Genomic DNA, 15,469 nt, shown 5'->3' on the forward strand with positions numbered 1-15,469 from the left:
AGGAATTAAACCAAATTAGCAGGGCTATGGGCCCACCTGTGATTGACCCAGGAAGTCAAACCCCTGGTCAAGAGGGTCAACACGCCGGCGGCTTGACGCCGGCGATGACAGACGCGGCAGAGAGGCTCGAGTTTCACCGTTCGGTGATAGTTTGACTCACGGTTTGGCTCTACACGCAGCTGGAAGTGCGCCGCATCCAACGGAGCAGGTGGCTGGGCGAGAGGGGGCTGGAAACGGCGACTGCAACAATGGCAAGCGGCGGCCAGAGTTCGGGTGACGACGGAATCATCGCTACGGTGTGCAAAACGACCGGTTCTTGATGCCTACTATACCTACGCATGCCCACAAGCCCTTTGGACACACTGGCACAACCAAATGGTCGCCGGAGCAACTCCGGCAATGAGCCCGAGCGGCGGTGAGATTTGGCCATGGTAGGAATCGCAGCTAGAGGGCGAGAGGAGCAGCGGGGTTAGCGGGAGAGAGAGGAGCTCACGGCAGTTTCTATGGTGGCCTTGGCGAGCTCGGGGAGGGGCTGCTGACGGCAGGAGGTCGGAGGCGATCTCGGCCGTCCGAGGTTGAAGAAGGCGACGAAGGTGGTGCTGTGGGGGTGTCCAGCGTCGCTTGGCTCGTTGGATACAAAGATGAAGATGCTGCGGAGCTTCTGGGCATGTCGAGGGGGCAATAGGGAGGCGGTGGCGGTGGCCGCGCGTATGGCGATCGACGTCGGTGAGCTCGCTCAGTGGTGAGAGAGAGGGATCCAGGGGAGGGGAGGAGCTGTGGGTGCGAGAGAGGTCGGGAGGGGCGCGTGGCGTCTCCAGGGGGGTCGTCGCACAGGCAGGCAGCCTGGAGGTGGCCGGCGTGTGGCCACGTGTGGCGGGCACGCGCCCGCGTCCTTCTGGCGCAAGGAGGAGGACGACTGGCAGCTGGGCTCTGGTGGGCTGGCTGCTGCTGGGCCTCTCAGGTAAGGCCAGGTGAGTTTGTGCCCTTTCTAATTTTATTTCTGTTTTTCTATTTTTGTCTTTGTTTTCTGGATTTAGTAAAAATATTAAATCATTTAAATAACCCTGGAAATAATTGTGGGCACTTGTAAAACTATTCCCAACAGCCCTCAAGTACTTTCAAGATTATTTGGAGAATTTAAAATATTTATAAAATTCTAATGCCCCAATTCAAATACAATATGATTTAATCCAAAAATCCATAAATGACCTAGAAATATGCTCATCATTTTTGGCAGAGGTTTTCACCTTTATCAGAAATCATGAACATTTTCAAAGGCATTTTTGGTTTTTTGGAAAAGATTTTATTTGAACATATTTGATTTCTTTTAGGTGCTAGGGTTTGATCAATCCCCATTTCAAGTTTACTTCAAATTAACAGGATGCATGATGCTCATTGATGCCACTCTCTGTAAATAGTTCTAGGGCTGTGACAACTCACCCCCACTAAACGAGAATCTCGTCCCGAGATGCAAGACGTGAGGTAAGAAGACAAAGGGGGCACAAAGCTAACACAAACTTCACGATCCAGATTGCACTCCATAAGAGCGTTGATTCGATCACCCACTTTGTCTCGATGTCTTGCTCTGTGAACTCCAACCAACATGACAACGAGAGGAAAGGAAAAAATATAGAAGGGTCGATCTTCTCGAAGATCGAACAACTCAGGATCAACTCATGGAGTGAGACATTGATACATTTCTCGAGCTGAGACACGAACCATACATCCAGAGGGATGGAGTGAAACAGATGAAGTAGGTTCTCTAGGTAGACAATAATTCCACACTTAAAAAGGTGGTGAACGGTTGTCAACGTAGCGAGGAGTTGAGTTGCCATGATACCATAACGAGACATCTTAAGGAAGGTGACTTGCAGAAATATTCCCTTAAGTGGCAAAAGAATTACTTTTGATTTAGAGATCATTGAAACTCTTTATACCAGCCTAAGGCGAATCACAAAAATTGTTTGGTGGAGTACGAACGGATGGCATACTCGGACTAGAATGGATGATGTGGACTACCTTGTTGAAGACAACGCAATGGATGATTTTGCTTATCATCGAAAATGGATGGGATCCGTGGTAGGATGGCACAATGGTGGTGCAAGCTGGGAACAAAATGAAAATGTTGGGAATGATTCCAGTAATTGGGGATAAACTCAACAGTAGAGAGTGATTCCACTGTTTGAGTGGTTCTAGCATAATCGAGGAAACCGAGAGCACAAGGACCCCTAAGGAACAACTCCTAGAATAAGTTGCACTAAATCCTCATGGAGAAGATGGTCAAATAGCTCAATCAAGTTACTACAATGATAGACCTTCCGGCTAGGTGTGTCGGCCAGAACATCAGCCTTGTCGGGACCTACATCATAGATCTTGGAAAAGTTCCAACCATCATATCTGCCTGAGATTCAGATCTGGTTGGTAGCAGGATATTCCAGACTCATCAAGTCTAGAAAGAAAATGGAAGTTTGCAACACAAATCGACAAGATGACGTTGCGAGATTCTCGGGAAATGAACTACGGTAGCATGCTCCAAAACATGAGTTGGTTCTGCTAAACACATGTGAACACGCTGTCCCAGACAAGCATGACCACATAGTAGTCCTACAATGAAACACTACCGAGTTCAGGTTGGGAACGATCATCGAGGATAACGAAGTCCTAACATAAGTCATGATTCTTAAGAAGGAACTTCTTCTCCTTGAACAAATCAATTAGTGGCTTCGTGTGCTGGGGATACATACAGAATGAAGATGATCAGTCTATCAAACCATAGAATACTTCGCACATGCATGACTAACTTGGGATGATTCCATAGGAAACAAAACAAACTTTCTCAAATTCATGGCGGCAACTTGCACCTGATGCACGTGAACTTGGAGAAAGTAACTTTTTACACCGAACATATGCTTCATGAGCTAGCATGAAGAAATGCTTTCAAAGTTTCCAACACTAGATTAATGTTCAACACGAATCATGGACAAGATGAAAATATTGCCGATGGGCTCAACAACAGGTCATCCAAATTTCCATGAAGATGGAATTCCACAACTATGTGAACAAAGCGATAGCATTGGTCAAATCCAAAGAATATAATGGTGTATGCTCGAGGAAACAACCATGAGTAAGACAACATTACGAATATCGTTGGTTTTGATTTGATTTGACGATAGCCCATACTCAAATCAAAGGTTAGATAAGGTGATAGGTCCCATTAACTGATCACGAGGGTCAATCGATGAAAATACCATCTTCCTTCAACACACATACAAGATATCCCTTTGTGATGAGCTAGGTCGGACAAGCTTTTATCTTCCAACTCTCCAAGTTGTTGTTTAGCTTAACCAACTAGCTCACGGGTATGCAACACAGATTCTTGGAGAAGGGTTGGTTACAAGATCCCAACTTGATCACGAGCTCAACACAACGGTCAGGGAACAACCTGGTGATACTTCCAAGAAGATATCCGGAATATCACACACCACCGATATGTTATAAGCTCGGGAACAATCTTTCTTTTCAAGGCAAGATGATATGATCAAAAGAGCGAGGGCTTGATACAATCCTAACTCATTGATCGAAGAGTGCTCCAGAAATAAGGACTAGGAAGCACGATCAATCTTAGGATGATGATTTAATAACTAGCACACTAAGAATGAAAGTGTTGTCCATTACCTACCAAGCAACAGGGTTGCTAGGAGTATTGATTTCGCACATCACAATACACTTGTCGGCATTCAGGTTACAATAACACGCAAACTGAGGAATGAATAATGATGGCAAGAAGTATCATTGCGGCAAGAATCCATAAGAGGTGGTGCAATTCTCATGAAATTCTTGACATAAAGATGGTATCACTCCAAGGTAGAACAAAACAAAAGCTGGATTGGCATTTGTTCTGCGGAATACAACTACTTTGACCCAATCCCAGAAATGGACGAGGTACTGGAGTTTGTTTCTCCTAGTCATTCTGAAATAGAATGGCTTGACGGACCACAAGAATAATAAGCATCGATAACACGAATGCACAATTACTCCTGACTATCAATTGATAGACGATGGTCGGGATACAAATGCAGAGGGACAACTCAAGGAAACATATATCTTTCTGAGTTGTGGATGCATAGATTAACATGTCGAGCGAAGCTCAACATTTCTTCCGGATAACCCATGCGGAAAGGGTAGAACTGGCAGATTCACAATATAGAATGGAAAACTCATCAAGAGCACTATGGTCGTGACCTTCTGGTTCAAAAGAACTCCTGCCAAGAATGGTTCATGGTATTTGGAAGAATGATATACCACGGACCTCGAGGACTATCACAAGGTTACTAATATCTTAAGGGAATTAGCAAATACTAACAACATGGAGTAGGGTGAATCTCGGGTTCAAAACCCAGGAGTAGAATACCTACTAACTAAATAACATCACGAGATGCTTTCGAGAATGGTGACCAGAATCATCACGCTGGGAACACAAAACATGGCTAGATTACTAGGTGATCCCCTAAGACACCTAGGGTCATAATAATAACTCCAACATATATGTCGAGGCAATAGAGTACCTCAACTCACCGATTAGTGTGCTTAATCTGGCCCAAAAGGACATTAGGAATGGGAGGAAGGGATTTTCAGATGCATCAGACTGTTTAGAAATGTGGGATGACTCGGACAGCATAACGGCTGTAAATGCTCAAAAAGATTTGAGACATCCTGCAAAAATGGTGGCATAACCACTTAACATCACAATATCAAGGTTCTGAGGCCAGCTATGAACATGTGGAAGTAGTAGGAACTGAACTGAGGCTTGAACTCAACAATCCTAGGCAACTACGGTTTATTAACACGTCATCCTAAGAGATGGAAGAGAAGCCTAGTTCTTAACCCCCGCAGAAAAGAAGAGGTTGACTCAGAGTAGAAGGGCATAAGGTAAAGGAGTAAAAACAGCCTTACGTTCCCATCCACAATCAATTCCCTTATATAACTAAAGCATTTCTAGACACGACTTCGACCAGCTTGGCTTGGTAATCCTACAGGCAGTCAGGCTCTGATACCAAAGTTGTCAGGACCCCGATTCTAAGTCACACCGATCTAGCATGTAACACCTCATATCACTTTGCGGCCTCATGCACGGTATTCCCACGGGTGTCGCCTTACCATGGCCCGGGACCGTTTGCACCTTATGGCTCACGTATATGATAGTGTCACTAGCATACATATGACAGAGAACCCAGGCCGACATGACTAGTCGTGGACCCAAAGTGGCACTAACTTATGGGGACAGGCATACATGAATCAACATCGAGCATGTCGGTCAGCAGTGTGCGAATCCGGGCTGTAGCACTGGGCTAACAGGACTCCAGGAACCCGGGCTGTAGCAGGCTAGGCAGGACTCCGGATGTCACCGCGTGACATTTCCCCAAAGGGATAGACACAGGAACAAAGTGAATCACATGTCGGCCAGTCAAGTGTTCCGGAGCAGTAGTGCTGGGCTAGCAGGACTCCAGTGAACCGGGCTGTAGCACACTACTATGGCTCATGGAAGCACAAGACTACATTTGCCCATAAGAGAGGCTACCAAGGATAAACAACTAGGTTGTCAGATCCCACACATACCAAGCATTTCAATCATACACACAATATGCTCGAAATGTGTAAATACAACATGGCATCACAACATAACTCTAGGACTCAAGTATTTATTCATTAGGCTCCGAGGAGCCAAGTATTACAAACATGGATCTCATGACCCCAACATACAGAGCATAAAAACAACAAGCACATGTGGAAGCTTAACTTGTCTGAGTACAGACAACTACAAATGAAAAAGGCTGAGAAGCCTGACTATCTACCAGATCCTGCCGAGGGCACAAGATCGTAGCTAAGGTATCAAGCTAAACGTTGAAGTCCACACGGAACTACTAGCGAGACTGACGTCTCTCTGCAAAACAAAAATTAAGCAAACGTGAGTACAATTGTACCCAGCAAGACTTACATCAGAACTAACTACATATGCATCGGTATCAATAAAGGGGTGGTGGAGTTTAACTGCAGCAAGCCAGCTTTGACTCGGTGGCTATCCTGAACTACGACTGCAAGTAACTCTTTTGAGGTGGCGCACATGAGTCCACATATTCACCATACCAATACACCACTATGGATCCGCTCCTGTCTCCCTACGAGAACGCCACCCATAGCACTCACGCTTATCTTGCGCATTTTAGAGTATCCACTTTCACTTGTCTATGAACTATGCAAGGGCTCCAAGTTTCCATATCCGAGGAATCCGACTATTCGAATAGATAATGATAACCCTGCAGGGGTGTACTTCTTCACGCACGCTCTCGCCACTTACCACCCTGTACACGTCGTGTATCTCGGCAACCTTCAAGTGGAAGCCTAGTGAGGGAGTCGGCCACGACCTGACTAATCACACGAGTCTCTCGTCCAGATTTATAGCCTATTCGGGTTCCATCCGCGAGATGATCCGGTCGGGGTGTCGCTCACGGCCCCAAACGATGTGTACAGGGTTCCCAAGCCCACCATCTGGGTGCCACTTGGTACACCGGGCCACTGTGCCTAGTCTGTCCCAAGCCCACCTGTACCGGGTGCCACTTGGTAGACTACTAACACTACCTACAAACACCAGAAACTAGTTGCAACTCCTGGACAGAGATCAGGTAGATTAATAAGTCGAGAGGGGCACTTAAGCATTCCAATGTGTGGTAGTAACTATTCATGGATCACAAACACAAAACTCAGTTCCTGAGGACGGCTGCAATGAGACAACCCACCATGTACTCCTACATGGCCTCTCACCACTACCTTTACCAAATCGTGTTCACACACTTAGCTCTCAATAGTAGGACATGTTCACCACATTCCAATTCATCCCCGATGAATCGGACCTGACCCAACTCTAAGCAGTAGCAGGCATGACAAATAAGCATGAATGAGTAGGTACATTAGGGCTCAAACAACTCCTACTCATGCTAGTGGGTTTCATCTATTTACTGTGGCAATGACAGGTCATGCAGAGGAAAGGGGTTCAGCTACCGCAGCATGTAACAGTTGAATCGTTATTGTCCTAATGCAGTAAAAGAGAGAAGGAGCGAGAGACTGGGATTGTATCGGAATGAACAAGGGGGTTTTGCTTGCCTGGCACTTCTGAAGATATTATAGCTCTTCATCGGTGTCATCGAACTCATCGTCGGGATACGCCTACCGAGAGGGGACAAGCACCGGCAATAGAGAAGAACACAGTCAATGCAAATGCGACAATATGATGCATGATCATGACATGGAAATATTCTATGATTTGTACTAATGCATCTAGCAACAATTTAAATGAAGTCCATATGAACCAAGGGTTCATATGCAAACTCCATAAGGGGTATTTAAAATGCCATTATCATGTTTTCACTTATACAGGGGTTATAAGTTGGTTGAACATGCATGAAAGTATCATAAATGGATAGATTGGATTTTTCTGATAATTTTTCATATATAAAACTTTTCATTTGGAGTTACGGTTGAATTACTATGAATTTTAGAAGTTTAAAGCATTTTCTGGAATTTTTTGAATTTCTTTTAATCCAGAAATTTCTTTACTGCGTCAGCATGACGTCCGAGCGATGTCAATAGGTCAACTGACCATACCAATCAAAACTGATGTGTGGGTCCCAATGGTCAGTGACTCAGCTAATTAACAGGGTTAATTAGCATTAGGTTAAACCTAATTATACTATCGATGAGGCCGGGGCCCGCGTGTCAGTGAGTCAGTGGCTTAACTAATCTTCAATTAGGAATTAAACCTAATTAGCAGGGCCATGGGCCCACCTGTGATTGACCCAGGAAGTCAAACCCCTGGTCAAGAGGGTCAACACGCCAGCGGCTTGATGCCGGCGATGACAGACGCGGCGGAGAGGCTCGGGTTTTGCCGTCCGATGATAGTTTGAGTCGCGGTTTGGCTCTACACGCAGCTAGAAGTGCGCCGCATCCAACGGAGCAGGTGGCTGGGCGAGAGGGGGCCTGAAACGGCGACTGCAATAACATCAGGCGGCGGCCGGAGTTCGGGTGACGACGGATTCGTCGCTACGGTTTGCAAAACAACCGGTTCTCGACGCCTACTATACCTAAGCATTCCCACAAGCCCTTTGGACACGCTGGCACGACCAAATGGTCGCCGGAGCAACTCCGGCAACAAGCCCGAGCGGCGGTGAGATTTGGCCACGGTAGGAATCGCAGCTAGAGGGCGAGAGGAGCAGCGGGGTTAGGGGGAAGAGAGAGGAGCTCACGGCGGTTACTACGGTGGCCTTGGCGAGCTCGGGGAGGGGCTGGTGACGGCAGGAGGTTGGAGGCGATCTCGGCCACCCGAGGTTGAAGAATGCGATGGAGGTGGTGCTGTGGGGGTGTATAGAGTCGCTTGGCTCGTTGGATACGAAGATGAAGACGCTGTGGAGCTTCTAGGCATGTCGAGGGGGCGAGAGGGAGGCGGTGGCGGTGGCCGCGGGTACGGCGATCGGCGTCGGTAAGCTCGCTCGGTGGTGAGAGAGAGGGATCTAGGGGAGGGGCGGAGCTGCGGGTGCGAGAGAGGTCGGGAGGGGCGCGTGGCGTCTCCAGGGGGTCGTCTCACAGGCAAGCAGCATCGAGGTGGCTGGCGTGTGGCCACGTGCGGCGGGCACGCGCTCGCGTCCGTTTGGCGCAAGGAGGAGGACAACTGGCAGCTGGGCTCTGGTGGGCTGGCTGCTGCTAGGCCTCTCAGGTAAGGCTAGCTGAGTTTCTTCCCTTTCTAATTTTATTTCTGTTTTTCTATTTTTGTCTTTGTTTTCTTGATTTAGTAAAAATACTAAATCATTTAAATAACCCTGGAAATAATTGTGGGCACTTGTGAAATTATTCCCAACAACCCTCAAGTACTTTCAAGATTATTTGGAGCATTTAAAATATTTATAGAATTCTAATGCCCGAATTAAAATACAATATGATTTAATCCAAAAATCCATAAATGACCTAGAAATATGCTCATCATTTTTGGCAGAGGTTTTCACCTTTATCAGAAATCATGAACATTTTCAAAGGCATTTTGGGTTTTTTGGAAAAGATTTTATTTGAACCTATTTGATTTCTTTTAGGTGCTAGGGTTTGATCAATCCCCATTTTTGGTTTTTTGTAATATTATTTTTAGTACTATTCGCCTTCACTTACTGGCGGGTTCCATGTGTGCTCTCTCTCTCCTCCTCCTCTTCTGCGTTTAGACACATGGGCAAACACGAAGAACTCGCGGGCGATGTTGCCGTTGACTATATCTGGACGCGTTCACAAGTTGCGGCACCAGTTTCACATACTAGCAGCACTAGTCAGTATGTACGTGCAATGCACGTTAATTTGGAAGTATATTAAATGCATGCGGATATTAAGTAGGACATTATTTGCATGTTATTATGTGATTAGCACTATTTTTGGCATGAAATTAACAGCACGCTAAACGTGTTGAGTGCTCGACATTGAAGCAGTCTAGGTCATTGGATGACAAGGAATACATGTGGCTTGATGACGTTTTATATTTAATTTGATACCGCTCTAGCAGAACATTCAATCGATTAAACCATAGATTTTGTTCAGTCTGACTCCGACTTTAAATTATACGGTGATCGATCTAAAATAAACGGAAATGATAAACGTTCTAATTTTAAGCATGGCAATCCGAACGTTTTTCATGGCAAATTTAGATTACACGGCGGTGGCGGCGGCGTCTTGCGGTGGGAAGCGGCTCCTCCGCCGTGCTCTGTGTGAGATCGGGACACTAACCGACGGGGACGGTGGCGCCTTGCGCTGTTGTTGGCATACTCCTGGTCGTTGGCCTAGCTTCAAGGAAGGCCAGAATGTTTTGGACTTCGAAGCATGTCAACTGGCGGGAGGAGGCGACCAGCATTGGTGCAAGGAAGCGGTCGACGGCGGCTATCCATGCCGCTGAGGGGGCACTGGCACCCGCGCGGGGACAGGCGCTGTCAACGGCACGGCGGAGACATTTGTGTGCACGGGCACCGGCACGGGCGCACACGTCAGTGCACGTGCAGGCGCATGCGTTGGCAGGTGCATGGGCACCGGCACGGGCGTGCGCGCCAGTGCACACGTAGGCGCATGCGCTGGTAGGTGCACGGGCGCGTGAAAGTCGGCGAGGACCTCGTGGAACCCCGTGGCATCAAGCTCGGCGACAATGTGCGGCTCCCAGCCCATCAATGCCACGGGGATGGGCGATGGCGCAGTCAGGGCGACGGGAGCCGGAACGGAAGCGGGGACAGGCGCGGCGTCTTCCCGCAAGTCCAGTTCAAGCTCGTCCCAAAGTGCATTATGTTCTTGAGACTCCGGCTGGGTATCTTCCTCAGGAAACTGGAAGACTAAGGGCAGACCATCGTGATGCGTCATGGCGTACGTTTAGGTCAGGCTGGTTGGAGGTAGATGACAGGAGAATCGGAGAGGAAGAGAGAAGATTGTAGAAATACCGGGTAGTGCGGGGTTGATTTTAAACTGCGGTGCCGGCCACATTAAAAGTGGGAGCAGTTGGGACAAAGGTGGGTGGCGGAGCCTGGTCAAAGGGCTCGCCTCCCGGTGAGCCTGCACACCGGTCTGCTCGCACGCCTCCCTGTCACACTACAAGAAATATGTCAACTTGTGACCTTGTGTTAGTGACCCTGGAAGAATTGGTCATAGATCTATGACCATTTCAGACCAATTGGTCAAAAGTTGTTCGGGGGCTCCAAAACCTAAACTATAACGACCATTTTGGTCAGAAAGGTCATAATTTCCTTACACGAAATGGTCATAAAGCAGATAGCACTGGTCTGCTGCCTTATTTCTAGCTGATCATGACCAATATAGATGGTCATAACCTTGTAAATTGTGGTGGGTTGCTATGACTAGGCGCCACCTCATCAGTTTTGCCTATGTGTCATGTCCATGTGGCAGTTTTTGCCCTACCTTGTGAAGCAACCTATATTTCTGTCATTCCCAAAATTCCCAAAAAAATCTCATAAATTCTTTGGGTCATATCTTCATCAAATATGTAAAAATCCTTCCTTCCCTTGTTCAAAACTAATTCAACAATATTCATTTTCCTATTCTGTTCACGACAACACTTTATGAAGGAAGTGCTATTTATATATTCTTGATAGCCCTCGGAATTTTGGGGCACTCTTTCCTATCCAAATCTTTACCGCATGACAAAATTCAGCTCCACTTGCCTAGTAAATCTTCCTCGGCAAATTTCCAAAGTTTTTGTCCACCTAGAAGCATTGTGAAGGAACTACCTTTTTTATATATCGAAATGACAGGAAATTTATACAGTTCCTTCATATGCCCAAATAATCACCCTCCTCCAAATTGCAGCTCGGTCAAATCATCTATGTGAGCCCAGGTTCAATTTATATTTTATGGCCAAATTGGCACGTTGCAAAGCAAGTGTTATCTAGACCCCTCCTATTACCCTCAAACTTTTCGGGCACTCTTCCATACCCAAATCATTGCCACATAATAATATTCAGCTCAATTTCCCTAGTAAATCTTTCTCAGGAAATTTTCAAAGTTTCTACCTCAAGAAAAGCTTTGTGAAGTAAGTACTAGCTAGGCTTACCCAAATGATCTGAAAATTTACCAGCGCATGACCATACATATGTAACTTACCTACACCAATTTTTAGCTCATTTCATTCATCCAATCTCTCTCACTAGTTTTCCCAAGTTTTTGTTCATAGAAGAGAATTGTGAAGGAAGTACCACTTTGGCATTTCCAAATAGTATCCATTTTCTACAGTGGTTTTCTATGCCCAAATAACCATCCTCCACCTAATGCCAGCTCAATCCGTTCATTATTTTGAGCCGAGCTTCAACATTCGTAGTTATGTCTGGTGTGGTAGTTCGCAAAGCAAGTACCACCTAGGCTCCTCCTTTTGAGCTGAAAATTTGTGAAGACGGTCTTCTTAGTAACTGATCTTCCTCAGCCAAAACTCACGCCCATTAGCCATGTACATTTTCCGTACCACTAATCAAACACTAGGCTGTTAATTCATGTTTAAGCATCGATCGGTCTCCTCGTGAGAATCTTATGTTGTAATTTTCTTCCTAGCACCAACCTGCGGAGTTCCCAACCCACTAGACATGCCTAGGCCGCCCAGAACGCATGGCAACGCCACGGTCACGCGGTGACCACGCGGCGGGCATGCGAGTTTACGTGCTCTAGAGTTGGGGCCCTCGACCACTGCCCAGACCTCTATGTATCGCCACCAAACCATGTATTTACGATTAAATATGTCCTTATGTAACTAGAAATGATTTTTGGAAAAAATAAATAGCAAACTATGAGGCAGCTGCAGTTCAAATTTGACCCGCTTCCTGCTGAATTGGTGGAAATTTGTCTTTTTCACGAGAGGTGGATCAAAAAAATTTACACCCAACCATTTTGTCAGTTGTGCATTAAATATGGCCTAGTATTTTATAAAAATGATTTGGTCCAATTTTGCAACAATTATTTGGTAGTTCCTTCACAAAAAAACCTCCTTTTGGGCACTCAAAAAATGGAAAATGTTTTTTTCGTCCAAAGAAAATGAAAACTTCCTTAGGCAACATTGTTTGCCATTCCAATATGCACCCTTGTGCACAATATGAGATCATTTGAACAAACTATGCCATGAATGTGGCCATAAGATTGATCATTTGACTTGAAAGCCATGAATCTTCACGCATGATAGCTCATTTCTGAGAACACTTTTTTAAAATAATTTCCGTATTACAAGTTTATTATTTTTCCTGGAAACTTGGTCATATATAATGACCCAATGCGAAGGTTTTCCAATTTTTTTTTGAATTTTTTATGCACGTTTCAAAATGCGGTCAAAAAGGCGGACTTGACCGTTCCTAGTTAGTGGTTGAATCTTGGAAAACTTTTGATGTTTATCTGATTAAATAGATACTTATGTACGTAGAAATGATTTTTGGAAAAAATAAAGAGCAAAATAAAAGGCACCTGCAGTTCAAATTTGACCCGCTTCTAGCTGAATCGGCGGAAATTTGTCTTTTTCACCAGAGGTGGATCAAAACTTTTTACACGCAACCATTTGGTCAATTGTGCATTAAATATGGCCTAGTTTTTTTATAAAATTGATTTGGTCCAATTTGGCAACAAATATATGGTAGATCCTTCACAAAAAAACTCATTTCAGGCACTCGGAAAATGGAAAATGATTTTTTCGTGCAAAGAAAATGAAAACTCCCTTAGGCAACATTGTTTGCCATTCCAAGATGCACCCTTGTGCAAAATATGAGATCATTTGAACAAACTCCCTTGATTTGGTTCAATTTTGCAACATTGTTTTTTTTCAGAAATTTGGGTCCAAATTTTGGATATTTGAGCGCGCGCCAGCCAACCAATGAGAAGTGAGGAACCACATCCACGCGGATCACCAAGTTGGACACGATCTGAGCCATCCATCACGCGCCCATCCAATGGTGGATCTTCTCCTGAAAGACCAAAACCCTAACCCACCCACCCTTTCCTTCTCCAGATCCAGTGAGGCTGCCGCGTCGTCCTCTCCCTTGTCGCGTCCTAGTCTCCGCCACCGCCGCCATCCCCACCCACCACCGCCGCCCCCACCCACCACCGACCTCGTCTCCGCCATCCTCCTCCCCTCGCCTTCATCCGGCGTGCGTGCGTGCGTCCAACCGGCCCCAAAAATGAAGACACGGGGCTTGCTCCTCCTCGTCCCACCCAATCGCCGCTGCCGACCTCCTCCCTCTCCCCCAATCCCAACCCCACCGGCGGCGAGCTCGTCTCCCTGAGGCCCATCCTCTGCCCTCCACCCCACCACCGGTGCCCTTTGTCTCTCCTTCATCTCCCTATGCTCCAGACCGGGGGGGCGCGGCCATGCACCCAGATCGAGAGGGGAGGCCGTGTCGCTCCTGCCGCGGCCGGATCCAAGGCCAAGTCCGTGGGGTCATGCTCGGGCTCCTCGCAGGGGCCACGGCAGCGGGATCCACAACCACGGCGGGTCCGAACCCTAGCCGCCGCATTGGGTCACTGGCACGACCCTCGCACCTCTGACGGGCAACGGCACCAAGGATCGCTCTACGCGGGCCTTCATCAGCGCCAGCTTCACCACCAGGACCTGCAACCTCCTCCTCCGGCGTTCATCTGCATCAGGGCAGGTAACCCCGCCAATCCCCTTTCCTTGTGCTCTCTTGGTGATGCAAAATCCGATTCTTCTTGGCCACTAAAACTCGAGCAGTTCTTCAGTTAGTCAGTATGCACGCATTAGAAACAACCTGATTTTGTTCTTGTCCCCTGTATTCGGCGGCGTCGGTTAAGAGACAACGGGTTAATCATGCCAGGCAGGACACTTGCATCCATCCAACCGTGAGGGCTAGCTTGATACAAGCGCATCCATAATATAAGAGGATGTTTATGATTCGTGTATGGAGGCACTCTGAACATTTTTTTGTTTGCACAATAATAATACTGAATTTGTGTGATCTATCTGATTGCTTATGCTTCTGGCAGATGAGCGATTTTATTTGACAGATGGATTGTAACTTGCCTAGTGAACTGTAAACTAATTTTTGAAAAATCTCCACAATCAATTGATTTCTGGTTGCTGCAAAATGGAAGCATGGTAGAATGTGTTATTGCACCTGATAGCAAAGCAGTACTACTTGCAGGCGTTACGTTTTTTGATCCCCCTTGTTTCCTGTTGTGTGTACTGAGAAAGTTTGTTTTTTGCAGCTAAGAGGGCATGGGCCTCGACCTCCACGGACGGTGTCCAGATCGAGCGGAGCTTCCCTTCCTCTGCCTGGCGGGGCAAGGACAAGGACAAGCAGCAACATCATCGCATCATCAAGGCTCGATCCCCCTTGTTGCAATCCCTCCTTCCCTCATGTTGAATTGATGTTGAATTCAAGCCAAGGTACCCATGATTAACCTCTGGGTAATGATGCCCTGAATACTGTTTGCTACTGTTACACTGTCTTGTTGATTTCATTTAACAATCATACCTAGCTAAAATCTTCTTGTCCACAGCAGAGCAGCCTCATCCTCTTCATGCTGGCTCGACTGCCTCTGATTCTTCCTGTTTGCTGCCTTGCCTTACAGATGCGGCAGCTCAAGGGCGAGGTCGACATTTTCTCCAGGGCCGACGGGTCGGTGCTGTTCGAGATGGGCAATACCAGGGTCATCACCGCCGTCTACGGCCCCTAAGAGGTAGTCGTTTTTTCTTTGCACACCAACTCTTCTATTCGATGCCATGGCTGTTAGGGCTTTGGCTCCCGGGAGGTCTCTAGTTAATGATCGGTATTGAGAGATTTTGGTGGTTACTTATGCTTATTGTGTATCACATTGAAAAATAAAATGCACAATGAGCTTACCTTTGTATATTAGGATTTTTTCTTCATCGATTACTAGTATTTGGCTTCTATGTGCTAAT

At 46.5% G+C, this 15,469-nt stretch overlaps 1 protein-coding gene across 1 annotated transcript; it reads left to right on the forward strand.

The window, feature by feature from the left end:
• The first annotated feature begins 13,891 nt into the window (after positions 1 to 13,891).
• On the forward strand, positions 13,892 to 15,243 carry LOC119333226. The gene is made up of 3 exons (XM_037606200.1): positions 13,892 to 14,198; positions 14,773 to 14,888; positions 15,070 to 15,243. The coding sequence occupies exons 1-3, from the start codon at positions 13,892 to 13,894 to the stop codon at positions 15,241 to 15,243; spliced, it is 597 nt and encodes a 198-aa protein (XP_037462097.1).
• The last annotated feature ends 226 nt before the right edge of the window (positions 15,244 to 15,469 follow it).

This window comes from Triticum dicoccoides, chromosome 7A (assembly GCF_002162155.2).
Source record: "Triticum dicoccoides isolate Atlit2015 ecotype Zavitan chromosome 7A, WEW_v2.0, whole genome shotgun sequence".
Taxonomy (NCBI): Eukaryota; Viridiplantae; Streptophyta; class Magnoliopsida; order Poales; family Poaceae; genus Triticum; species Triticum dicoccoides.